General features: G+C 43.5%; 1 protein-coding gene across 1 annotated transcript; it reads right to left on the bottom strand.

Moving 5' to 3' along the window:
- Window positions 1-1965: 1965 nt before the first annotated feature.
- On the bottom strand, window positions 1966-24783 carry POFUT2 (protein O-fucosyltransferase 2). Its single transcript, XM_060231421.1, has 9 exons — window positions 24591-24783; window positions 20602-20852; window positions 18085-18229; window positions 15813-15920; window positions 14293-14359; window positions 6997-7122; window positions 5590-5770; window positions 3858-3981; window positions 1966-2360 (listed from the first exon to the last, which is right to left on the bottom strand). The coding sequence occupies exons 1-9, from the start codon at window positions 24746-24748 to the stop codon at window positions 2207-2209; spliced, it is 1314 nt and encodes a 437-aa protein (XP_060087404.1). The 5' UTR covers window positions 24749-24783; the 3' UTR covers window positions 1966-2206.
- Window positions 24784-25775: the final 992 nt, after the last annotated feature.

Below are 25775 nucleotides of genomic sequence, written 5' to 3'. Positions count from 1 at the left end.
TCAAAAAATTTTGTTTCGGTGGTATTTAACACCTCAGAGATTAAGCCATATGGCGATAAATCAATCCTCCAAATGTTGGAAAAATTGTGGAGAGGTGGGCACATTTACACACTGCTGGTGGTCTTGCCCGAGGGTGCAGTCGTTTTGGGCAGTAATTGTGGCAAAAATCAAGGATATCACGGGCTATAGTTTACCCTTAAGATTGGAACTCATTTTGCTTGACTGTTGGAAAGATATTTCTATTACTTCTCTCAATAAATCCCTGATATCCCTTTTACTAGCTGCTGCTAAAATGGTGTTAGCCCAATTTTGGAAATCTCCCAATATTCCTCCAGTTAAAGCCTGGTATGCTAAAATCTGGGAGGTCTATGCGATGGACAAGATAGCAGATAGTTTATGCAATATAAACAATTCAGAAAGTAACGAATCTCTGATGTACAAGTGGCTTCCATTTCTTAAATTTTCTTTTGGTCCTGTAGATCAGATGCGTACATGTATACCTGGTAGATATTATGACATTATTAATTTGATGTAATTAATATATGGACAGAGTATTTATTTTTTAATTCAGCTGCCAATTTTGTATGTGTGTGTGAATGTATGTATGTGTTGTTTTGTTTGTATTTTGTATATATATATATATTTTGTGTTCTGCTGGTATGCTATGCTTATACACAAAGAATGATTGCAGATACAGTCAAAAAAAAAAAAAAAAAAAAAAAAAGAATGCAGCCAATAGAGATAAGAAAAATAGGCAAAACTGAAATACACCGGTGTTGAAGTGAAAGAGAGCTGCAAGCTACACACCCTACATTATGTCAGCCCTGACCCGGATAGCCCAAGCTAAGCCAGATCTTGGAAGTTAAGCTAAGGGTCACCTCTGGCTTGTACTTGGATGGGAAGACCACCAAGAAAGTCCAGGGTTGCTATTCAGAGAAGGCAAGGGCAAACCACCTCTGCTCTGCTTGTCTCTTGCCTTGAAAACCCTATGGCAGGGGGTGTCAAATGTGCAGCCTGAAGGCCAGATCAGGTCCCCTGAGGGCTCCTATCAGGCCCTCTGCCTGTCATCTGCTTCCTGCTCGCTCTCTTACTTCCTTCTGCATCACAGCTTGCTTTGCTCAACTGTACAAGAGCTACAGAACAAAGCCTCTATTTTCTCCGTTGGCTGACCAGTACATGAGGCTTCTTATGTACAAAAGCTCGCAATGCCCAGCCATTTCATATTTTCCCCTGGGTCTTAGGCTCAAAGCATTGGCCATGAGATTTCTGTAATGTCAATAAATCAAAAAGGTTTGCAACCTACACACACAAAATGTCTTTGTCTATGTCCTTTGGAAAGTTTGTATCTCTGCTACCTGGCATTACATTTTATGAAGCACATGGCCTGGCCTGACAAGGCCTCATTTATGTCAGATGTGGCCCTCATAACAAATGAGTTTGACACCCCTGCCGTACGCGATCCCTATAAATTGTCTATGACTTGACAGCACTTTCCACCAGCAAATTAGCACATTCCACTCATTCTAAATGAAAACCTATTTTAGATGTGTATGGTTTTTTTCAGCGTTTCCTCAGGCTTTCGTGCTATAAATGTTGTTGGTTTTCACACAGGGACAGGCTCGTGTAAGCAAATACACAGAAAAATCAGTGCAGCCACCAAGGACAAAAATGTTCCCGAGATGGAAAATTATACAGACCAGACAAAGTTTTCCCATAGAAATTGCTGAGCACCCCATATTGACCAAGAGAAGCGGATGAGAAGGTCATTATGGTAGAGCTCAGTGGACTCAAAATACAGCCTAATGCATTCTCCTTAGCCATTAAGTTTTTAAAAAAATTTCACACTTCACATTTTGTATATAACCACCTACAAAATTAACTATAGCTCAAAACTTTCTCATTCACAGATAAAAACAAAAATGACCAAAAACTACTCAAATAAAGAAACACCAGCTGCTATGATCATGACGTTTCCAAAAGAAACTCAGCTGTTTTAATATTACAAATATTACCTGATCTGATTTGTAGTATCCTCTCAGATAATGTCAGAGTAACAGCATTTTGTGCCGGCTGAGGGAATAAACTGCCGTTTTTTAATGTGTTTATCTCCAGAAATACAAAAGAGACGATCCGGAATAATTTCCTCTCGTAGAAATGATGCTGCTTTGGTGAGCCTACAGGGTAACAAACTCTGTAGCAAACAAGGCTAATACACAATTTTCCAGTGAGTTGGTTGCTCACAAGTTCTCTCTTCATCGCCACAAAATCTGTTATAAGTGGTTTTGGGGTCAAAGCCTAGAATCTCTCTTTCCTCGTGAATGCGGAAGGAAAACGTTGAGACTGAAGTGCCTATAAAGTATCTGTAAAAGGAATTCAAAAGAAAATAAATGAAGGAGGGGAAACAGTTGCAGGAAACAGTTACAGCTGCTGGAACGGCCTTGGGTCAGCCTTAGCTATTGCAGGAGTTGTCCTTGAAAGGGCAGCTGCTGTGAGAGCCCTCTCAGCCCCACCCATTTCACAGGGTGTCGAGTGTGTGTGTGTGTGTGGGGGGGGAGACTGTAAGCCACTCTGAGTCTCTGATTCAGGGAGAAGGGCAGAGTATAAATCTACAGTCTTCAGTCTTCTATATTTATGATTTCAAAACCCTGGGTTTAGGATACGTTTTGATATCAGCAGTCTATGAATGAGACTTTTCCCATGAAGGGCACAGTGGCATCCAAACCTTCCACTTCACCGCCATTCTTCTGAGTTGTCACAATGTATGATTTTCTTATTTGCTCTAGTGCAGGGGTCCCCAATCCCCGGTCCATGGACCGGTACCAGTCCGTGGCCTGTTAGTGAGTTGTATAACTATTTAATTATATATTACAATATAAGAAGACGACGACATTGGATTTATATCCCACCCTCCGCTCCAAATCTCAAGAGTCTCAGAGCGGCTTACAATCTCCTTTATCTTCCTCTCCTACAACAGACACCCTGTGAGGTGGGTGGGCCTGAGAGAGCTCTCACAGAAACTGCCCCCCTTTTAAGGACCGCTCTGTGGGAGCTATGGCTGACCCAAGGCCATTCCAGCGGCTCAAGTGGAGGGATGGGGAATCAAATCCAGCAGCTCAAGTGGAGGGATGGGGAATCAAATCCAGCAGCTCAAGTGGAGGGATGGGGAATCAAATCCAGCAGCTCAAGTGGAGGGATGGGGAATCAAATCCAGCAGCTCAAGTGGAGGGATGGGGAATCAAATCCAGCAGCTCAGGTGGAGGGATGGGGAATCAAATCCAGCAGCTCAAGTGGAGGGATGGGGAATCAAATCCAGCAGCTCAAGTGGAGGGATGGGGAATCAAATCCAGCAGCTCAAGTGGAGGGATGGGGAATCAAATCCGGTTCTCCAAGATAAGGTCCACACACTTAACCACTACACCAAATTATTAAAGCAGCACCGAAGTCCAGTGGCACTAAATTAATAAAGCACAATTGTATCATCCTGAAACCATCATGCCGCCTGCCCCCCCTCCCCCGGGGTCCATGGAAAAATTGTCTTCCACAAACTGGTCCCTGGTGCCAGAAGGTTGGGGGCCACTGCTCTAGTGTATAATCTGCTCAGACAGACCTGGCAAGGGCAAGCTGTATACCTCAAAGTAAGACACAATGGCATGGCTCCAGCAATACACACAAGGGGGAAACATAGCCTTAGCCCAGTTCCTCTTGTACAAGATTTTGTGCAGCACCCATATGTGAGTCGAGGTCCCTACAGCAGAGTGAACAGCTTTTGTGTGAAACACAAAATAATTCCTTGTTGTTCTGATTTGGGGGAGTCATGCGCACCCGGTAGGTGCTCTAATAAAAGCAAACACAGCTACCTGGCATGGGCACATATCCACTGATCAATGATCGCTACTCCTCCATCCTTGTAGAGTTCCACCTCTTCCCAAGGAGGCTCAAATCTCACCATCCCCGGCAGCAGGCCTTTCAACTTTTCGATCTCTGCAAAGGATACAAGATTAGCTGTCCCGTGAAAGCTTTCCACCAATCAACGAAAGCAACGGCAACTACAGCAGGCCTGGCACAGACCTGGTTTCAAGGCATGGTGACCACCAGAAACAATAAAAGGGTGTCAGAAGTGGATTGGGGGAGGGGTCTCTCCTCCAGCCAGGCTGACAAGGGATCTGGAGCCCATTTATATCCAGGCAGGTGGCGTAGCCGTGACCCAGGCAATGGACAGTGTGCATGAGGGACAGGAATGGGTGCTCATCAGGAAAAGACAACTGAACAGGGTATGGATGGAACTGTCTGGGCAGTGATGCTCTGTATTCTTGGTGCTTGGCGGGGGGGGGAGGGAACAGTGGGAGGGCTTCTAGTGTCCTGGTCCCACTGGTGGACCTCCTGATGGCATCTGGGGGTTTTGGCCACTGTGTGACACAGAGTGTTGGACTGGATGGGCCATTGGCCCGATCCAACACGGCTTCTCTTATGTTCTTTTGTGCGGGGCAGTGTTGCTTTGTATTCTGGGTGCTTGGGGGGGTGTCAACAGTGGGAGGGCTTCTAGTGTCCTGGCCCTACTGGTGGACCTCCTGATGACCCCTGGTTTTTTTGGCCACTGTGTGACAGAGAGTGTTGGACTGGATGGGCCATTGGCCTGATCCAACACGGCTTCTCTTATGTTCTTAACCTGCCCACTTGTCAAGCCCTTCAAACCTGCATGCTCCTGAGGCAAGATGGATTGTTAGAGCTACAATAAAAGGAAAGCCCAGCGGCACCGTAAACACTAACAACGTTTAAGGTACCACTAGTCTTTGGTTTTGCTCCAACAGACTAACATGGCTACCCCTTTGCAAGTCATCACAAGAAACAGCCTTTCTCTGGTCGAGTGTGTGCATGAGATGCATCCCTGCACTTGCTTTCTCTTTCATAATGCAGGTGCCCAGAGAAGATATTTCTGTTCTTTCAGGCAACTGAGAAATAATTTGGCAACCGAGAAATAATAGCCACCCCATCTCCCCCTCCCAGATATATAACCTTAGACTACTGCTGTTGCTTAGTTCTATTCTTTAACTGATTTGGCTGTCTGAACTGATTTTACAGTATTTCTGCTTGCGTTGTGTGAGTCACCTCAAGAAACTGGCAGAGAGAGCTGGTGTAAAATAAAACTGTTCTAAACAAACAAAAGCCTGCTCTTATTTGGGAGAACCTTGTTTGATTTCCTGCTCCTCCACATGCAGCTGCTGAATGGCCTTGGGTCAATCATAGCTCTGGCAGAGCTGTCCTTGAAAAGGCAGCTTTTGTTAGAGCTCTCTCGGCCCCACCCACCTCACAGGGTGTCTGTTGTGGGGGAAGATGATTAAGGAGATTGTAAGCCACTCTGAGATTCAGAGCAAAGTGCAGGTTATAAATCTACTTCTGCTGCTGAGTTTGTCAATCTGCCACTCAGGCCCTTTCAGAAGTGGCCCAGGGAACAGAGCCTTCTTTCGTTCACCTCTGTTGTGATGGCCCTCGGAGAGATTCTTGCTACTCGGAAATCCACAAACACCAAACAAAACAGGCCCAGTTCAGATCGTAATGAAGTATTCAGTGGGCTCGAAAAGATCCACCTACCGTCTGCGACCGCATCCGTGGCTACGAACACCCTCTCGAGTTTATGCAGCTTCATCAGGCTGGTGATTTTCTTAACCGTTCCCTGAACACTTGGCACATCGTTTCTGTGTCCCCAGACGAAGTCTTTGCGCCTGAGATGAACTCCCAGGTATGGGCCACCAACGGCTGTGCCCAGTTTTACCTAAGCACAGAAGAACCAGCACATGCTGAAGCTGAAACAAAATGGCATTGGTTTCAGTGGGAAAAGATCTCTGCTCACAACACCTGTTACCCAGCAGGGCTGAAGGGCAGTTCTAATCTACTGGGGTAAAGAGCATTTAGCTGGACTTTGTGTGACACCCAAAAACTCCTCAACTTATTTGTACATCTAACTGCCTTTGTACAAAGTGTTACATCAGTACACTATGAGCAAGTTTTTTCTAAGTGAATTTTGCTTACATTGTGCATATATTTTAACTGCTTATTTCAAAATGATTTCCTACACTAGGGAACCTCAGATGAGGGTCAGTTTGATAAAGTGGTTAAATGCGCGGACTCTTCTCTGGGAGAATCGGGCTTGATTCCCCACTCCTCCACTTGCAGCTGCTGGAATGGCCTTGGGTCAGCCATAGCTTTCGTAGGAGTTGTCCTTGAATGGGCAGCTGCTGTGAGAGCCCTCTCAGTCCCACCCACCTCACAGGGTGTCTGTTGTGGGGGAGGAAGATAAAGGAGATTATAAGCCACTTGGATTCAGAGAGAAAGGCGGGGTATAAATCTGAAGTCGTCTTCTTCAGTGTGATGCCCCCGGATACCTTGCTTCCTTCCAACACCTCTTCTGGCACCCACCAAATGTTTTTTGAAAGTGGGCATGGCCAGGAAAGGGGATACTGCCCAGTGGGGCTTCTGATTGGTACTGGGAATCTGAATGGCTCGGCAGCTTCAAATAACAGTGCTTCAGCACAAGCTGCCACCATCGTGTTTGTTTTATTCTCCCTCTCCCCTTTTCTGGTGCATTCTTTGAAATCACTCTTCTTATCCTCTGCGTCTGAGTTTCCTGTGTGTGTGTGTCTTTCCTGTCCTTGTCTCTACCTCCTGAAGTAGCCATTTTGTGGCTGACTCCGTCTCCCACAGTGGTCATTTGTAGGTGCACCCACTACCCTGTCAGAACTCCCAAGGTGCTGCAGGCTCAAAAAGGTGGGGGACTCCTGTCCCATGGGGGGAGGGGAAGAACATAAGAAGGATCCAAATGGATCAGATCAGTGGTCTATCTAGACCAGCAGTCAGCCAATTCTTCTGGAAGATGGACAACACGGCATAGAGGTTAAGGCCTTCCCCTAATGTTGCCTCCTGGCTCTGGGGATTCGGGGGTTGACTGCCTCTAAATGTGGAAGGGCAATCAGAGCAGAGAGAACTAAACGTCCATTTTACCTTCATCTTTGTCCAGTCTTCAATGTACTGCGTCCTGTCCTCCTCATCAGTGGAGTTAAGATATCTGGCTCTAAACATGTCTCCCACCACACGCAAGTGCTTAGCAAACACCATACTTCGACGAGTCTGTCAGGAGAAATAAAAATCCTTCTGTTGATTAACCAATCAAAACACCAAGAAATCTTTTAGGAAGACAGGCGTCTCAGTAGCCATTTTCAAACGCAAATGATTGGACAATTTTAGGGAAGCACAGTCACAGTTCGGCATTTGCCACTTGCTTGTATTTTTAGTTACTTCTGTATTTATCTGGCTCTTATGGACACCTTAAAGACCAATAGCTTTAATCAGGGCCCTTTTTGTAGAAAAAGCTCAGCAGGAACGCATTTTCATATTAGGCCACACCCCCTGACATCACTCTTGTTTAGCATAGGGCATTTTGCCGCAGAAGCTCATTTGCATATTAGGTCACACCCCCTGATGCCAAGCCAGCCGGAACTGTGTTCCTGCTCAAAAACAAAAAACCCTGGCTTTAATGAAGTACAAGCTTTTGAGGGCTACACCCCCTTTCATCAGATGCATGAAATGAAACTTAGGTCACAGAGGGGAAACTGAACAGTGAGGTGCCGCAAGATGCCTGTTTTGTCTTGTCGCAACAAACTCATGCCACCATCTCATGGGAACGTGCTCACTGAGTGGAGAAGACAACATCAAGAAGAATAGGACAGGGCCCAACCATATTAGAATGCTGAAGCAAGCAGTAATAGAAATACACTAGCCTACAGTGTACTTTCAGCATCTCTAACTACCAAGGTAATTGCTGAGTTAAGGAAAGAATCGTTTTTAACCCATTCCCTACTTAGCTAAGAAGTTAAAATACTCTTGTGAGCAGCTGTATTAATGCTTTGCTAACAAATATTTACACAAATAGGGACAGCATCTGTGCTAATATTACTAAATTATTTGTGGAGTACTTTAAGTTTAATAATAATGATTGTGGAGTCCCTCAGGAGAAAATTTGGGACACTTTTAAAGCGGTTCTTCGAGGACACCTCATAGCTCAACCCTCATTTTATAAAAAACAAAAACTGATTTCAGAGCTGCAAAGCACAATTAAAGACTTCGAAACTAAGCATTCCAAATTTGGAGGTAAAAAAACTTTAAGAAAACTAGTTGAGGAATGGAAAAAACTAGAATTGTTAGAAACATCACATATTCAAAAACAACTAAGATTTGTCAAACAAAAATTTCTCACTAAACCCCCAAAATATCTCAGATTGCTGAAACAGAGAGTAATGCAGAAAAAAACTTCTAATTTAATCCATTCTATCAAATCTTCCAGCAGTAATATAATTAACAAGTCAAAAGAAATTACTGAACAATTTGTACAATATTATCGAAACCTATCTATACCTCATCTAACCCACATCCATCTTTAATTAGTAATTATTTAAGAGATATCAACTTTGGCTCCAAACTGTCAGAGGAACACATTAAGTTCATAGACCAACTGATTACAGCTTTTGAAGTTCAACAAGTCATTGCCAATATGAAAAATAACAAAGCCCCGGGTAGAGACAGACTACCTATTGAGTTTTTTTTTTTAAACTGCCTTCTTTAATATAACCCTTAGTTGATACTTGCAATAACGTCATGCAGAACAGATGTATTCCGCAAATGTGGAGAGAGGCTAAGATTATCGTTTTACATAAACCTGCTAAAGACAAATTAAAACACAGCTTCTTATCACCTGATATCCCTCTTAAATCATGATTTTAAAAATTTTTCATCGGTATTAGCAGCCAGACTTAATAAAATAATCTCCATTTATGTGCATGCTGACCAAGCTGGTTTTATACCCAACAGATAAATTTCAGACAATATTAGGTCACTCAACGTTATTCATTTTTGTAAACTCAAAAAACCTGATTCCATTCTATTGTCCTTGGATGCCGAAAAGGCTTTCGATAAAGTAGAAATTCTTTTCTTGAAAGCAACTTTACAACACATGGGCTTTGGTCCCAACTTTTTAAACTCTATCAAAGCCCTTTACAATGAACCCAAAGCTTGCATTGCAGTGAATAATTGCAGGTCACCAGATTGGGAGCTTTCCAGGGGGACTAGACAAGGCTGTCCTCTTTCCCCTATTTTATTTGCTCTTTCCCTAGAACCCTTAGCTCACGCAATTAGGTCTAACCCTCAAATTACTGGAATCCAAATCGGCCCTGACTGCCACAAACTTAGCCTATTCGCTGACAACGCGGTTTTTTACTGCTCTAATCCCTCTGAGTCACTAGCACAGTTAATGAGCTCTATAGAAAAATTTAAACAAGTCTCAGGTTTTAGCATAAACTTCATCAAATCTGAAGTTTATCCTATATACCTATCAGGCAAACTTGAAACCCTTCTTAAGTCCCAATATCTTTTTAAATGGGTAACTTCAGCACTTAGACACCTCGGAATAATGATTCCATTAGAACTTAAAGATCTTTTTAAAGTCAATTTTGACCCACTCATCACATCTATCAAAAACAATTTGAATACATGGAACAAACTTTTCTGTTGGAAAAGGTGGAACAAATTAAGGTCTTTATAATGCCAAGGCTTTTATTTCTTTTTCAAGATTTGCCTATAGCTATTTCTCATAAGGACTTCAAAAGATGGCAAAATCTTCTGCTGGACTATGTGTGGGATCATAAAAAACATCGTGTGGCTTTTCCAGTTCTCACAAAACCCTTAGACATGGGAGGTTTGGCTCGCCCTATTCTAGAAAATTACTACCTTGCAGCGCAGTTAAGAAATATTGTTTATTATGAATCTCCCCTCAGAGACAGAGCATGGGTACATATCGAACAGTCATATATTTTTCCTGACCAATTACATGAGACTATCTGGAACTCTCCCAAAGACAGACCACACTATGTAACCTCTAATACCTATCTTTCCCACACTTTGCAACTCTGGGATAAATACCGTCATGTACTTGTACCTGAAGTATCTCCCATCACCTCATTTTTAGGCCAATTGTGGTTCCCTGCTGGCAGGGATGACCGTTCCTTCTTATTATGGAGGGGAAAAGGTATCTTTAGATTGTTGCAAGTATGCCAAAATAATAAAATGCTATCGCAAGATCAGTTGATAAGATGTTATAATTTCTCTTCACCTTGGTTGCAATATAATCATCACTTGTTGCATAATCCAAACATTATCACTTCGGTTTGTAGGCCTTTAAATGCATTCAAAAAAGCTTTATCATCTCTCATACCCAAAGTAAAAGGTTTAATAGCAATAAGTTATAAGGCACTTCGTTTTTCAAATTGACAAAAGACCACAGCGATACAAAACGCATGGAACAAAGGTTGCAAAAATACGCTTTCGGAAGAAAGTTGGGCCAATATTTGGGCATTGAAATTAATGCACACAGTATCTTTAAATTTGAGACTACTGCAATTTAAATTATATTCTAGATGGTACTGGACGCCTTTGCAATTGTACTATGCTAAGAAATCATCTAACCCATTTTGTTAGAAAGGCTGTAAGCAAAGGGGTACGTTAGTGCATTGTTGGTGGGAATGTGCACGAATTCAACGTTTTTGGAAGCAGGTCATATCTATTATTGAAAAAAATTGTACAGGTTAAGCTTCCTCTGACCCCAGAAATGATTCTGTTAAATAACTGGTCCAGCCAAAATGTACCTAGCACTAGAAAAGAAATCACATCCTTACTTCTGTTGGCAGCCAACTTGTTACTAGCTAAAATGTGGAAATCTAAGGCAGTCCCCTCAGTCCGGAAATGGTATTCAACGATATGGGATATAGTCGTGATGGATAAAATAGCTTCAAATTTAGTTAAAAGGATTCTTCTGGAAATAAGGAAGCCACATTTCTAGAAAAATGGTTTGGTTTTTTTGATTTCATACAATCTAAACAAATACCTGAGCTCAAAGTACCACATAAGTGCTTAGACTTTGCAGATCTAAGAGATTACAAAATAATTGTGCTGTCTGCCTTCTTAATAATTGATTAAATTAACTATTTATTTATATAACATTTTTTGCAAAACTTTTCAAGCCTTAAAATTTCACTTGACCTTTTAAAATCGCATTATCAGTTCTTATTAAAAATTCCATATCTAATTACCCATAGAGGGAACAACAGTTCAAAGACCCTTCCTCCTGAAAGATTTCCACGTCTTGATTTTTTTCTGCTTAACCATATTGAAAATACAGACTAGCTTATTAGTTTAACAATATCGTCATTAAAATGAAATTAAGAAACAAATATTTTTATCTGTTAAGAGCGAATCTACCAAATTACAAAATAATTATGTTGTCTGCCTTCTTAAGAGTTAATCCAAGTTAACTATATATTTACATAAAATTCTTTTCAAAACTTTTCTATCCTTTAGCTCTTATATCCATATTACTCTAGGAGAAACAACTTAATATAACCCAAAAATCTCACTTAGCCTTTTAAGATCGCATGTCAGTTTTACTGAGAGTTCCATATTCGACTACCCACAGAGAGAGAGACAATTCAAAGACCCTTCTTCCTGAAAAATTTCCACAACTTGATTTTTTGACTGAGATGCACCTTCTCTCTCCTTAATGCAGTCATCCCTCTCGATAAAAGTAGGAAGGATTTCACGCCATTTGTTCCTCTCGAAAAAACTTCAATCAGTTTTGATTTCCAGTCCTTCTTTTTAATTGCGCCATAAGGTTCCATTTTGGTTTTCTTTTGTTTGTTTCCCAGCAGATCACTCTCCATTTCCAATTCCACAGATGTCACCAGGATCTCTTTAACACTCTGCTCATGTAGATTTGAGATTTCGCTAGCTTTCAGCATAAAAGCTCCCATTTGCTTTTTAATCAACTCTGTTAATGAACCAAGATCCTGCTTCAGAGAAATTATGCTATGTCTTTTTTATAAAACATTTTGCTTGGTAATGCCATTTTTCTATGTCAACAAACTCAGTCTATTAATCCAAGTTGAAAAGTAGCTCAGAGACCCAGTTAGTCTGCCTCTCCAAATCTCCTCCAGCTGTGATTTCGGATGTTGCCATTTCAGTTGCAATCAGACGACAAAGACAGATCTCGCTATAATATATCTCGTTTTTGTTCAGACCATATTGCAGCCAGGTAATAGCCTCTTTAACACATATCCAATTATAATCCGGGTCGATTTAGGTATCTGCTCCTGAATCAGGTGGATGGAGGGGTGACCACAGACGTGGCAGCCCCCAAGGAGACCCTGAAAGGGTTTTCTTTCGGCATGAGACTTTTGCAAGAAGCCAGGGGCATAGCGGCAGCTGTTCCTGTCCTTCTTGTATGCCCTGAAGCTCCACCACCATGATCGCTAACACAGCAGTAAGAGGTGAACGCACAACCACTTGCTTTTTTTTCTTTTAATAAGTTTCTGATGTATCGCTTCCCTACCTCAAGCATGGCAATTCTACTTGGCAAGTAAGTTTGCTTTCAATACCACTGGCTAATGGGTTGTTTAACATAACAACAAGCGGTCAGTTCAAAGGAAGGGAAAGAGGTGGATTCCCCCTTCCCCCCACTTTTCCTGTGAATGAGACTTCGAAAAGTTAAACAACTTTGAGCATTGGCAACAATCTGAATTAGACTGAATACAGATACCCATCAGAAAATCCTATGTGCCAACATGCAGACGTTTCTGCAGTTACAGTCCCCAACTGCATTTCCGCCCCTCTTTATGCACCCCACAACACAGCTACTGACACTTTTTCCTCTTCCAGCTATGAGGGATCAGTATCTCCTCCCCAAGAATCCACTTAATGGTAATCTCTGCCGACCATGGTCAAGATCACAACTTGCAGGGAGTGAGAAGGAAGCCTTGAGATAGAAGCGAGAGCGCCACGATCTGGATCAGGGGCTATGGATTCCCTCTGTAGTTCCTCCACTGGGCTGCAACCTTTGCTGGTTCAGGATCTTGTAAGAACTTGCTTGTGCAGCAGCCTGGAGAGCTCCCCACTGAAACATCCTCCCGCTCTACAGGCCCCTGCCTGCTTCCTTGTATATTTCTCGTGTCCTGCTTCTTAACTTTAGGGAAGGGCTCTGGCTCAGTGATAGGACCATTAATTTGCATGCCGAAGGTCCCAGGTTCAATCCCCAGCATCTCCAGTTGTAAGGACCAGGCAGGAGGTGATGTGAAAGACCTCTCCCTGAGACCTTGGAGAGCCGCCACCAGTCTAAGCAGAAAATACTGATTTTGATGGGCCAGGGGTCTGATTCAGTAGAAAGCAACGTCATAACTGGTAGACAGCTCTAGTTCAGCTGCCTTCCCACAATCCTCATGTCCTTATACCCTGCTGGTCAGGAGGACGACAGGATAGCCACTAATTGTCTTCCGGGATTAAAAACGGAGGGAGGATAACGGGATGACACAAAGGTTTCTGGCTGTCATTTTGTCTTCTGTCTACCTCTTCAAGTGCTGCCAAAAGGGGACATCCCCTCCAAGAAGGTTCTTGTATCTGCTGATAGAGGAGTGGACCGAAACCAGGCATGCCAACGTAAAGGTTACAACAGAGTCCATGGTCTTCGATCAGGGGTCCCCAACCCTCATGCCATGGACCAGTACCAGTCCATGGCCTGTTAGCAACCGAGCCGAGAGTTGTGTAATTATTTCATTATATATTGCAATGTAATAATAGAAATAAAGTGCACAATTGTATCATCCCAAAACCATTGTCCCCACCTCTGGTCCACCTCTGGTCTGGAGAGCCAGTTTGGCGTAGTGGTTAAGTGTGCGGACTCTTATCTGGGAGAACCAGGTTTGATTCCCCACTCCTCCACTCGCAGCTGCTAGCATGGCCTTGGGTCAGCCATAGCTCTGGCAGAGGTTGTCCTTGAAAGGGCAGCTGCTGTGAGAGCCCTCTCCAGCCCCACCCACCTCACAGGTTGTCTGATGTGGGGGAGGAAGGTAAAGGAGATTGTGAGCCGCTCTGAGACTCTTCGGAGTGGAGGGCGGGATATAAATCCAATATCATCTTCTTCTTCCATGGAAAAATTGTCTTCCACGAAACCGATCCCTGGTGCCAAAAAGGTTGGGGACTGCTGTAAGATGATGCAAATTGCCACAAAAGACTCACTCCCGTTGGAACAAAGTCTTTGGTGGAATTCCCAACCATCTGAAACAGCAACTGCGCTCGGTAAAAAGTCAGCAAGCTACTCAACTGCTGACTGTGAGGGAGAACTTATCAAGTCACCAGCACCTGGTGCAAATTTTCATGCAAACCAAATCAATGATCAGGAAACAGCCCTAGACAAATACTCACATCCCAATAGTCTTTGCCAGCATAGTGGTCATGAAGGAGGTTTTCTGCTCTGTCTAGCATCACTGACCTATCAAAAAAAATGGAAAGGATCTTCTATTGTATAATAATCACTGACTTGGAAAGTCTTTCATTTTCCATGCAAAGCAAAGAGACAGAAAAACTGCAGAGAGTCTGACAGCTCTAAAAGTACAACCGGCCTGGGAGAGTGAAAACAGGTAAGTTTTCCTGGATCCTTTACTGACAGGTCATCATACAAACAATCTACCCTCTTTACCTGGATATGGGCGCTTTGCTTACCTGCAAATTCTCCCACTTCTTCTCCTGACAGTGGGTCAGATCAAGGGGTGATCTCCTCTCTGTCAACTAAGAGGCAGAGAAAGTACTGACTAGCAGTAGATGTGGGAGCAGGGCCACACTGTGACTTTCGTGGGTCCTTTTGCCTTTTGGGCCCCTCCCACAATAACAATAGTAAAATTTTCTTCAACCCTAAAAGTTCATTTTCTTCTTCCAACTTTTAAAAGCAATCAAAACATTTTCATGGGCCCCAGGGCTTTTTTTTTTGTAGCAGGGACTCCTTTGCATATTAGGCCACACACCCCAGATGTAGCCAATCCTCCAAGAGCTTATAGAGCTCTTCTTACAGGGCCTACTGCAAACTCCAGGAGGATTGGCAACATCAGAGGGGTGTGGCCTAATATGCAAAGGACTTCCTGCTACCAAAAAAGCCCTGATGGGTCCCAGGCACTGTGCCTAACAGGTATGTTGGCGCTGCCTAGTGGCAGCTCCCAGAGGTGCAGCCTTTCAGAGGGCTCATAGTAATCAATCCACAGTTAACCCTGAATAAACTTTTGGATGCTTACGATGGTACTGTAAAGGACCAAAACTGCATTGCAGTATTCAGTGTTTATGCACAGTGTGCCAAAGTAGAACCCTTGCTGGGTGGCCCGTGCAAAAAAGATTTCAAAACATGGAAAATGTAATCTTATCAAGGACATATTCATTCGTATTTTTTACAATCCGAAGTCACTGTAATCAGAGACTACAATACCACCTTTAGAACATAAGAGAAGCCATGTTGGATCAGGCCAATGACTCATCCAGTCCAACACTCTGTGTCACATAAGAGAAGCCATGTTGGATCAGGCCAATGGCCCATCCAGTCCGACATTCTGTGTCACATAAGAACATAAGAGAAGCCATGTTGGATCAGGCCAATGGCCCATCCAGTCCAACACTCTGTGTCACACAGTGGCCAAAAGAAAAATTATATATATATACACACACACACACACTGTGGCTAATAGCCACTGATGGACCTCTGCTCCATATTTTTATCTAAACCCCTCTTGAAGGTGGCTATGCTTGTGGCCGCCACCACCTCCTGTGGCAGTGAATTCCACATGTTAATCACCCTTTGGATGAAGAAGTACTTCCTTTTATATAGATTTCTATAGACCTTTCTATAGATCAAAAGTGAACTTGCAAACATCCAAGATAAAAATTAGCCGATCGTGTCTTACCGAGATGAAGTATTCAAAAGAAGAGGAGCTACGATAGAAGCGGAACCTTGGACTGATAGACAGGCTAATTTAAGGCCTCGTGTTTCCTCATAGCCCCAGAACCATCCCCTGTAAGACAAGGTGAAATTTTTTAATTAGTTGTCACACATCACCTGCTATCATCTAAAACAACTTGCTGGGTTGTTAATGCACAATTTCTCAGCTTATGTGGTATAATAATCAGGTGACCTTAATGGGTTTGACTTGGATTAGTCTTTGGAAGCATGGGAATATGGTCACTATAAAGACAGAAAATGAAGTCGTTGATTGCACTGTGATGTGAGCAGTTAAAATAGAAGCAAATTCACAACACCAAGTAAACTGCTATGTTCCCAGCCCAGGATTCAGAATTCATGACTTTCAGAGAGCTGCAACGTGCAAGCATAATACACAGCTATTTCTGAGCATTACTTAGCAAACCATTACCTAGCAAACACCAGAATAATCCGTTCAAGCCCAGCTCCAAGGAGAAGTCTAAAAAAACCCTAAACAAACCTAGAATCTCAACAGGCAAGCCCAAGATACAAGACGAAGGGGATGGGGACAGCAAACAGGAATACAATGTAGTAAAATATGAGAGACCTTTTCCCCCGGCTCTGAAGGACATTTATTTCCACAGTCCGGCAGCACCTTGAAGACTAACAAAATTTGTGGTATGAGCTTTTGTTGAGTCACTGCTCACTTTCTTCAGATACAGCTGAAGAAGTGAGCAGGGACTCACAAAATCTCACTCCCTACCAAAAATCTATTAGTCTTTAAGATGCTCCGGGGCTCTTGCTCTTTTCTACTGCTACAGAAAGATTAACAGGGCTGCCGATCTTGATTTATTTCCATATGATGCGAAGAGTGATACCCAGGGCTTTTTTTGAGCAGGAACACAGTTCCGGCTGGCTTGGTGTCAGGGGGTGTGGCTTGATATGCAAATTAGTTCCTGCTGGGCTTTTTCTATCAAAAAGGCCCCGGTGGTCTCCAAACCACAAATCCTACCAATGAACTGTTCATTTCCCTCCATTTGTTGTGTTTATTGTTGTAAGCCGCACAGATGACTTCCGCACAGAGCTGATCATCTGCGGTGTCATTAGCAATGTGGCTTCCATCAGTGCAGGGTCTACTGGGCCTGCCTGCATTTCTTCTGTCCCAGACTGCTACAGTGACTACTACATTCCCCTCTGCACCACCAGGGAGCTTTTAAAAACAAACTGGCAGGGATTTTTTTTTTTTTAAGCAGAAACGCACAGGAATGCAGTTCTGGCTGGCTTGGCATCAGAGGGTGTGGCCTAATATGTAAATCAGTTCTTGCTGGGCAATTTCTACAAAAAAGCCCTATGTGAAACAGTGGTGATGTCGGCTAATATGAGTTCCTGCTGGCCTTTTCCCACAAAAAAGCCCTGCAAACTGGTAATTATCAGGTGGGTCGGCATGTTGGTCTGAAGCAGCAGGACAAAGTTTCGGTCCAGTGACACCTTTAAGACCAACTAAGTTTTATTCAAAGTGTAAGCTTTCGTGCGCACGCACACTTTGTCAGACACCGCGTCTAATGATGTGTGCATATGCACGAAAGCTTATACCTTTAATAACAAAATTTGCAGCAGAAGATGAGCTTTGGACTCACCAAAGCTGCCACAAATTTTGTTAAGTCTTTAAAGAATTGAGAAGAGGAGATTGGATTTGTACTCCACCCTTCACTCAGAGTCTCAGGTTTCCTTTCCCTTCCCTTCCCCACAACAGACACCCTGTGAGGCAGGTGGGGCTGAGAGAGCTCTTGACAGAAACTGCTCTTGAGAGAATGGCTCTGAGAGAACTATGCCTCGCCCAAGGTCACAACAGCAGCTGCATGTGGAGGAGGAGTGAGGAATCAAACCTAGTTCTCCTAGATTAGAGTCTGCACACCTAACCGCTACACCAAACCAGATTTGCTCTTTTCTGTTGCTACAGACTAACACAACTACCCATCTTGATATCTCTGTTTAAGGCAACAGGACTATTAGCGTATATCTGTAAGCTTTTTCATTCTGGTATTGAACTCTCCTGCAGATTATTAAAAAGAGGTATCATCTACCTGGCAAATCTGGACATTTAAAACTACATCTTTTTTTAAAAAAAAAATTTAGTTCATTAATTAAAACCAATTTTCAAATGCATCATACTTCACCGTTCTGGGGATGGGGGCACTGCAAGACTCATTAAGTGAGAGAGGAGCTATGTCAATGCAACTACTATTTCAGGAGGTTACCTGTAGTACTTATGTCTGTCCATTGAATAAGTTGGCTGATCAACGCAGGGCCTTTCATCTATTTTCTCCTCCCAAGTCCCCTCTTTCCATCCTTCGGCATAGTTTTGCAAGACATATATCTGTTCAATAAAAGGTCCACCTGATTCTGCAAAACAATCCAACAAAGATTAGCACACAGCTATAAGATGGATGGATATTGATTAGATAGGCTAGATAAGATAGAATGGACAGACAGATGGACGAACAAGATAGATAAGATAGACAGACAGACAAGATAGATAGATAAGTAAGAAAGATAGATAAGACAGATAGATAGATAAGAGGTAAGAAAGATAGATCAGACGGACTAGATAGATAGATAGATAGATAGATAGATAGATGATAGATAGATGATAGATAGATAGATAGATGATAGATAGATGATAGATAGATGATAGATAGATGATAGATAGATAGATAGATGATAGACAGATGATAGACAGATGATAGATAGATAGATAGATAGATGATAGACAGATGATAGATAGATGATAGATAGATGATAGATAGATAGATAGATAGATGATAGACAGATGATAGACAGATGATAGATAGATGATAGATAGATAGATAGATAGATGATAGACAGATGATAGACAGATGATAGATAGATGATAGATAGATAGATAGATAGATGATAGACAGATGATAGATAGATGATAGATAGATGATAGATAGATAGATAGATAGATGATAGACAGATGATAGATAGATGATAGATAGATAGATAGATAGATAGATGATAGATAGATAGATAGATGATAGATAGATGATAGATAGATAGATAGATAGATAGATGATAGATAGATGATAGATAGATGATAGATAGATGATAGATAGATGATAGATAGATAGATAGATAGATAGATAGATAGATAGATAGATAGATAGATAGATGATAGATCAGACAGACAGATCAGACAGACAGATTATTTGATACAGTAAATGTAAAGCACAGCCAGCCACTATGGAATAACAATTAGAAGGCTGGATTAAGGCTGAGAGACCCAGGTTCAAGCTTCACCCCTGTGCCACAAATTTCTGAGGACAATCTGAATTGAATTCAAATTCATACATATTTCTTAGCTAGTCCAAGCTATTCACCTAAAGAAACTGTAAATTGCTAAAAAGAGCATTGGAGTGCTGGTTTTCTAAATGGGGGTTACTGCCACTGGGGAGGAGTGTTCCATGAAAGTTGCACATGATCTGACATACATTAACAAGCCAGGGTTGTCCTTGTGGGAGGTGTAAGGCTAAGATGAGGGAGGCTACAGGTCAAATCCCTACTCTGCCACAAAGCATACTTGGTGATCTCTGGCCAGACACTCTCAGCCAAACCTAACTCACAGACAGAGATAAAAATGAAGATGGGAGAAAAATATATGCTGCTTTGATCTTCACAGAACGATGGGATAAACAAGTACTAGATCAAGCGTGGCAGATATATGTTCAAGCTCTTTCACACATACTGTGTGGCTCTCAAGGCCCCCACTACCCCACTGGTCAGCCTGGAGAAGGCATTTGTCTCTTTAAATCACTTCCTCAAGTCAAGGCAGCCAGCAGTTTTGAGAATGCATTTAAAGTCGAAGTTGCTTTCTTTCCACCTCTCCCTCCACCATCTATTTGCCTGCCTTCCTTCCTTCCTTCCTTCCCTCCCTCCCAGCTCTCAAACATCTGATGTTTATGTTTTTCAGCTCTCAAACATCAGACGTTTATTCTATGTGGCTCTTATGTTAAGCAAGTTTGGCCACCCCTGTACTAGATTAATAAAATGTATTTCTTATGAAACATTATCCATTCTTGGTGGCCTTTTCCAAGGTAGCCTCATGCTTATAGAACAACCTCCTCAGGGAGGTATGCTTGGCCTCACTTCCAGTGTTCCCTCTAAGCTGAGTTAGCGTGAGCTAGCTCACAGATTTTTAGCCTCCAGCTCACACCTTTTTGTCTTAGCTCAGGAAAAATGGCCCAAGAGCACAATTATAATTTATGCAGGAGCTCACAGCTTTAATGCCAGCAGCTCACAAAGTAGAATTTTTGCTCACAAGACTCTGCAGCTTAGAGGGGACATTGCGTCACTTCCAGTCTTCAGGAGGCAACTCCTGAAACATTTGACTAATTTAATTTGCACTTATTGGAGATTTTAAACTGCAGTATTTTATGTATTTTTATAACTGTTGCTTTATTTACACTGTAAGGTGGCTGGAGTTCCATAGAAAGACTGCTAACAAATCTTTTACATAAATACATAAAATAGATACTGTACAATTACATGTCTTTATTCTTTTTAACTGAGTGGGACAAGTAGATATCAGTAAAACAGCTTTTTAAAAAGGGCAATAAAGTTAAATTTACTGAATAGGAATATAGAAATGCTACACATTTTTATCTTAATACAATGTTATGTCACCATATAGAGAAAAACTATGACGTGAAATTCCTTCAAAATATTGCAACAGATGACTTTATTGTATCTTTTACCTGCAAGAAACTGCTCATACTCAATTACAGGTATGTTTTTGTTGAGGCTTGGAACGTCAAAGAATTCAGACCACGGTATTTGGATCTGATGTATATGTGGGCTCTGCCAGTGATAGAGACGTCCCCAGGGTGGTAAAACCAATACCCAAGCTTCGCTTTTTGACAAAGTCTTTATAAGAGAGGCAATTCGAATATAGACATCTCTACGAAGGTTAAAACCTTCAGGTGGATTTACATCATACAAAAGGTACCTGAAAATAACAAAGACATAAAGTTACTTGGCTTCAAAAAGCTACAGAGTGATTCCAGATTTAAATTCAGCGTAATGCAAAGCGTAGCACATCTTTACTGCTTTTATGGCATAGAAGATGAGGCAGCAACTTAAAATGTCTACAGTTTTTGATGCATGGCTGATTTCAGTTCCTAATTCAAATCATCTGCGTTTTCCCACATAGGAAAAAAAAAGGAACTGAACACATCCTTAGCAGACTAGAACATGAAGTCTCACATAGCAACACAGCTCAGTGAGCAGTTCTGTTTGAACACTGCAGATTTCCGCCCGACCATTATGCACTAAACGAACAAAGAGAAAAATCTACCATCCTGCTTTACCTGCAGATCAGATGTGTGAACAGGTTAAAGGATGCTAAGGAAAAATAAATCTGTGCTTAATAATAGTAAGAGGTGGTTCAGATGATCTCAATGCTGATACATGTACCAACCATAGTATTATAGTTTAATAATTATTGTTTATCACCAACATTTCAAAAAAGAAAGGGACACCTGCATATCCCTGACCTCACGCACCAAGGCCTCAGCACCGTCCTTTGCCGTATTAATTTTCTCTCAAGGGCCATTCTTGCCAGGGGCTACTTAAAGCAGGGTGAGTTAGGAAAATGACTACTGTGCTCTCCAAAAATACAAGTTCTCAAACTGTGGACTGGGACCCAAAAGATGACTTTCACGGGTAAGTTGGGAGACCAGGAGATAGGAGGAGGAAGAGAGGCCTGGGCAAGAAATGAAACCAAGGAAAAAATATAAACTTGTTTAACGCTACCTGCTGGTTTATGTTGGGGGCGGGGGGGGGGAGTGAGCAAGAGTTTCTTTGAAAGTTTCACTGTAGAAGTGGAATCATGACAAGGGTCTACGTAGGTGGGGTAGGGTTGCCAATCCCCAGGTGGGGGCAGGGGATCCCCTGGTTTGGAAGCCCTCCCCCCGCTTCAGGGTCATCAGAAAGCGGGGGGAGGGGGGAGAGAAATGTCTGCTGGGAACTCGTGTTATTCCCTATGGAGATTTATTCCCATAGAAAATCATGGAGAATTGATCTGCAGGTATCTGGGGCTCTGGGGGGGCTGTTTTTTGAGGTAGAGGCATCAAATTTTAAGTACAGCATCTAGTGCCTCTCCCCAAAGTATCCCCCAAGTTACAAAACGATTGGACCAGGGGGTCCAATTCTATGAGCCCCAAAAGAAGGTGCGCCTACCCATTATTTCCTATGGAAGGAAGGCATTGAAAAGGTGCCGTCCCTTTAAATGTGATGGCCAGAACTCCCTTTGGAGTTCAATTATGCTTGTCAAAGCCTTGATCTTGGCTCCACCCCTAATGTCTCCTGGCTCCACCCCCAAAGTCTTCTGGCTCCACCCCCAAAGTCCCCAGATATTTCTTGAATTGGACTTGGCAACCCTAAGGAGGGGTCATGGGGGTGGTGCCCCCTCCCAAATCTACCAGACACACACTCTTCTGGTTCCCTGCCCCCCTTCTTATTTATGCTTCATTAATTAAATCACTGTCCCCTCTGCTTGCCCCCTCCAGAACAAAATCCTAGCTATGGGCTTGAATACAGTAGAACAAAGTTGGAGTCCACCAGCACCTTTAAGACCTGCAAAGTTTTATTCAGAATGTAAGCGTTCGTGTGCATGCATAATTCATCTGCCCGTCTGGATCTATCTGAGTACAGTAGATTTAGCTGTAGAACCCACTTCCAAAAATTTTTTGAGAACCTTAAAATAAAGGTTTCCAAAGCCTTAAAACAAAACACAACACTTTAGTTTTTAATAACTTGCACTCTCACACAACAGATCCAACTAGATAGATTCAGGTGCGCAGTCGCGTTGGTCTGAAGCAGTAGAACAAAGCAAGAGTCAAGTTTCATCTTTAAGACCAGCCAAGTTTTATTCAGAATTGTAAGCTTTTGTGTTGGTCTTAAAGGTGCAACTCTATCCAACTGTATGTAGATCAGAAAAGATGCGATTCATAAACAGTAACTTGAACTAACTAGGCAGTGACTTTCTGGAAGCTGGGATGGAAGAGAGGGATGTTATAACCAGTGTTCCCACTAAGCTGAGTTAGTGTGATCTAACTCACAGTTTTTTAGCTTCTGGCCCGAGAACAAACTAGTTTCTGCAGTAGCTCACAACTTGAATGCCAATAACTCACAAAGCAGAATTTTTGCTCATAAGACTCCACAGCTTAGAAGGCGCATCGGCTGGGACCAGTATTCCCTCTAAGTTTAGTTAGTGTGAGCTAGCTCACAGTTTTTTAGCCTCCGGTTCACATATTTTTGTCTCCGCTCAGGAAAAACAGCCCCTGAGCACACTAATTGATGCAGCAGCTCACAACTTTAATGCCAGTAGCTCGCAAAGTAGAATTTTTGCTCATAAGACTCTGCATCTTAGAAGAAGCATGGGTTATAATCAGTTATTTTTTTTTTTTTTTAAGCATTTCACACACCCCCTCCACACTTCTCCAAAACTGCCTGGAAGGCCAAAAGAGAGCCACGATTTCCAAGGCAGGGAACCAGAAGCCACACCAGAGTCTGCCCAGGCTCCAGAAAAACCCGAAAGTCGGTGCCCATGGTGGGGCGTGTGTGACAGTGCTGACTCCGGAGGGAGTGCAGCCACAGCGGGACTCCTTAACAGCGGTGGACTAGCAAGGCTGTCAGCTTGCCCAAAGGCAAGTGGGCCCCTGATGAAGCGGTCCCCCTTAAACATTAGACAATACGTTAAAAATGTTAATGACCTTTTGGTAGCTTGAAAATATAACAGAAGTTCCCATATTATTATTGCAATGCCACTCAAATTTATATTGCATTTAGGGATGCCAGCCTCCAGGTGGGGCCTGGGGATCTCCCGCTTTTCCAACTGATCTCCAGCTGGCAAAGATCAGCTCCCCTGGAGAAAATGCAATCTGTATTTACATTTAGTATCTACTGCGTACTGCTAGTAAAATGTACAATCTTTGTACATTATAATTACCAATTTTATATATATATATATATATATATATATATAAAAGGTAAAAGGTAGTCTCCTGTGCAAGCACCAGTGGTTTCGACTCTGGGGTGATGTTGCTTTCACGTTTTCACGGCAGACTTTTTATGGGGTGGTTTGCCATTGCCTCCCCCAGTCCTCTACACTTTTCCTTTTTTACGGGGTGGTTTGCCATTGCCTTCCCCAGTCCTCTACACTTTTCCTTTTTTAGGGGGTGGTTTGCCATTGCCTTCCCTAGTCTATACTTTCCCCAACAAGCTGGGGACTCCTTTTACCGACCTCAAAAGGATGGAAGGCTGAGTCAACCTGGAGCTGGCTACCTGAACCAGCTTCCACTGGAATCAAACTCAGGTCGTGAGCAGAGGGCTCCGACTGCAGTACTGCAGCTTTACCACTTTGTGCCACGGGGCTCTTATGTATATTTCATGTTTCATTTATTTCTTATAAAAATGAAATGACAGCCCCAGAGTCGTGGGTGGGCCCCCTTTGTCTCCTGGCAACCAGTATTTGTAGGCCCAGTCCCCCCCCCCCCCTGCTACTCATTCAACGGAGCCCCCCTCGACCCACGGGCAGCCTAATGCTGGGAGCGAGGAGGGGGAGGCCGGCTGCTCCGCCTGAGGCGCTCGGTGGCCCCGAGGCCTTTTCTCTGCCGCGCCCCCCCCCCCCTCAGCGCCCGGGCTCCGAGAAGCGCCAGACGTCCCGCCCTCCCTCCCCCCTCACCGTCTGTGTGGCGCCACCGACGCAGCGGCGGGCAGCGAGGGGAAGGGGGCGCTGTGGCCCGCCTGGAAGGCCTCCGAGGGCGGCTGCTGGGCGGCGGCGACACCGAGGAGGAGGAGGAGGAGGGCGGCGGTGAGGCCTCGGGCTGCTCCCGCCGCCATCTGCGAAGCTCCGCGCTCGGCCAGCGGAAGGCGGCGGCCCCGGGGAAGGCCTGGCGGCCTCGACGAGGAGAACGCCCCCTTTGGCCTGCCATTGGCTGACTGAGGAGAGGAGAGGAGAGGAGCGGCGCGCAGGGGCACTTTTCAGACGCGCGCCTCGAGTTCTGGGTCCGGAAAGCCCAGGCGGTTTTAAAGAAGTGTTTGAGTGAGCGAGGCCCCTCCGCTGCCCCACGGGAGGGAGGGAGGGAGGAAGGAAGGAAGGCCAAAGTTGCATAATGTAAGAACCGCAGAAGTGACAGAATAAATGTCAGACATTTGAGAGCTGCAAGAACGGCAGATGTTTGAGAGCCACAGGGAGGGAGGGAGGGAGTGGAAAGAAAGCAACTTTAACTTTAAATACTTTGAGAGCCAGTTTGGTGTAGTGGTGAAGTGATTGGACTCTTATCTGGGAGAACGGGGTTTGATTCCCCACTCCTCCACTTGCACCTGCTGGAATGGCCTTGGGTCAGCCATAGCTCTCTTATCTAGGAGAACCAGGTTTGATTCTCCACTCTCCACTTGCACCCGCTAGCATGGCCTTGGGTCAGCCATAGCTCTGGCCAGGGCTTTTTTTGTAGAAAAAGCCCAGCAGGAACTCATTAGTATGCGAGGCCACACCTCTGACATCACCATCATTTGCATACTAGGCCACACCTCTGACATCACCAAAAGTGCTATTATATCTTTTTTGAGGTGTGGTAACCAGAATTGTACCGTATACTGTGTACTGTACTGTGTACAATTCTGGTCGCCACACCTCAAAAAAGATATTCTAGCATTGAAAAAAGTCCAAGAATATATAGCCATCCCAGAAAAAAAAATCAAATTCCAACACACTACTCGATCACAAGAGCCAGCATGGTGTAGTGCAGGGGTGGCCAAACTGTGGCTCAGGAGCCACATGTGGCCCTTTCACACGTATTGTGTGGCTCTTGAAGTATCACCCCAGTGGCTGGCTTAGAGAAGGCATTTCTCTCTCTAAATCACTTCG

Source organism: Heteronotia binoei, chromosome 1, assembly GCF_032191835.1.
Source record: "Heteronotia binoei isolate CCM8104 ecotype False Entrance Well chromosome 1, APGP_CSIRO_Hbin_v1, whole genome shotgun sequence".
Taxonomy (NCBI): Eukaryota; Metazoa; Chordata; class Lepidosauria; order Squamata; family Gekkonidae; genus Heteronotia; species Heteronotia binoei.
Note: the sequence above shows the minus strand (reverse complement) of the source record. Positions and strands in the feature narration are given on the sequence as shown.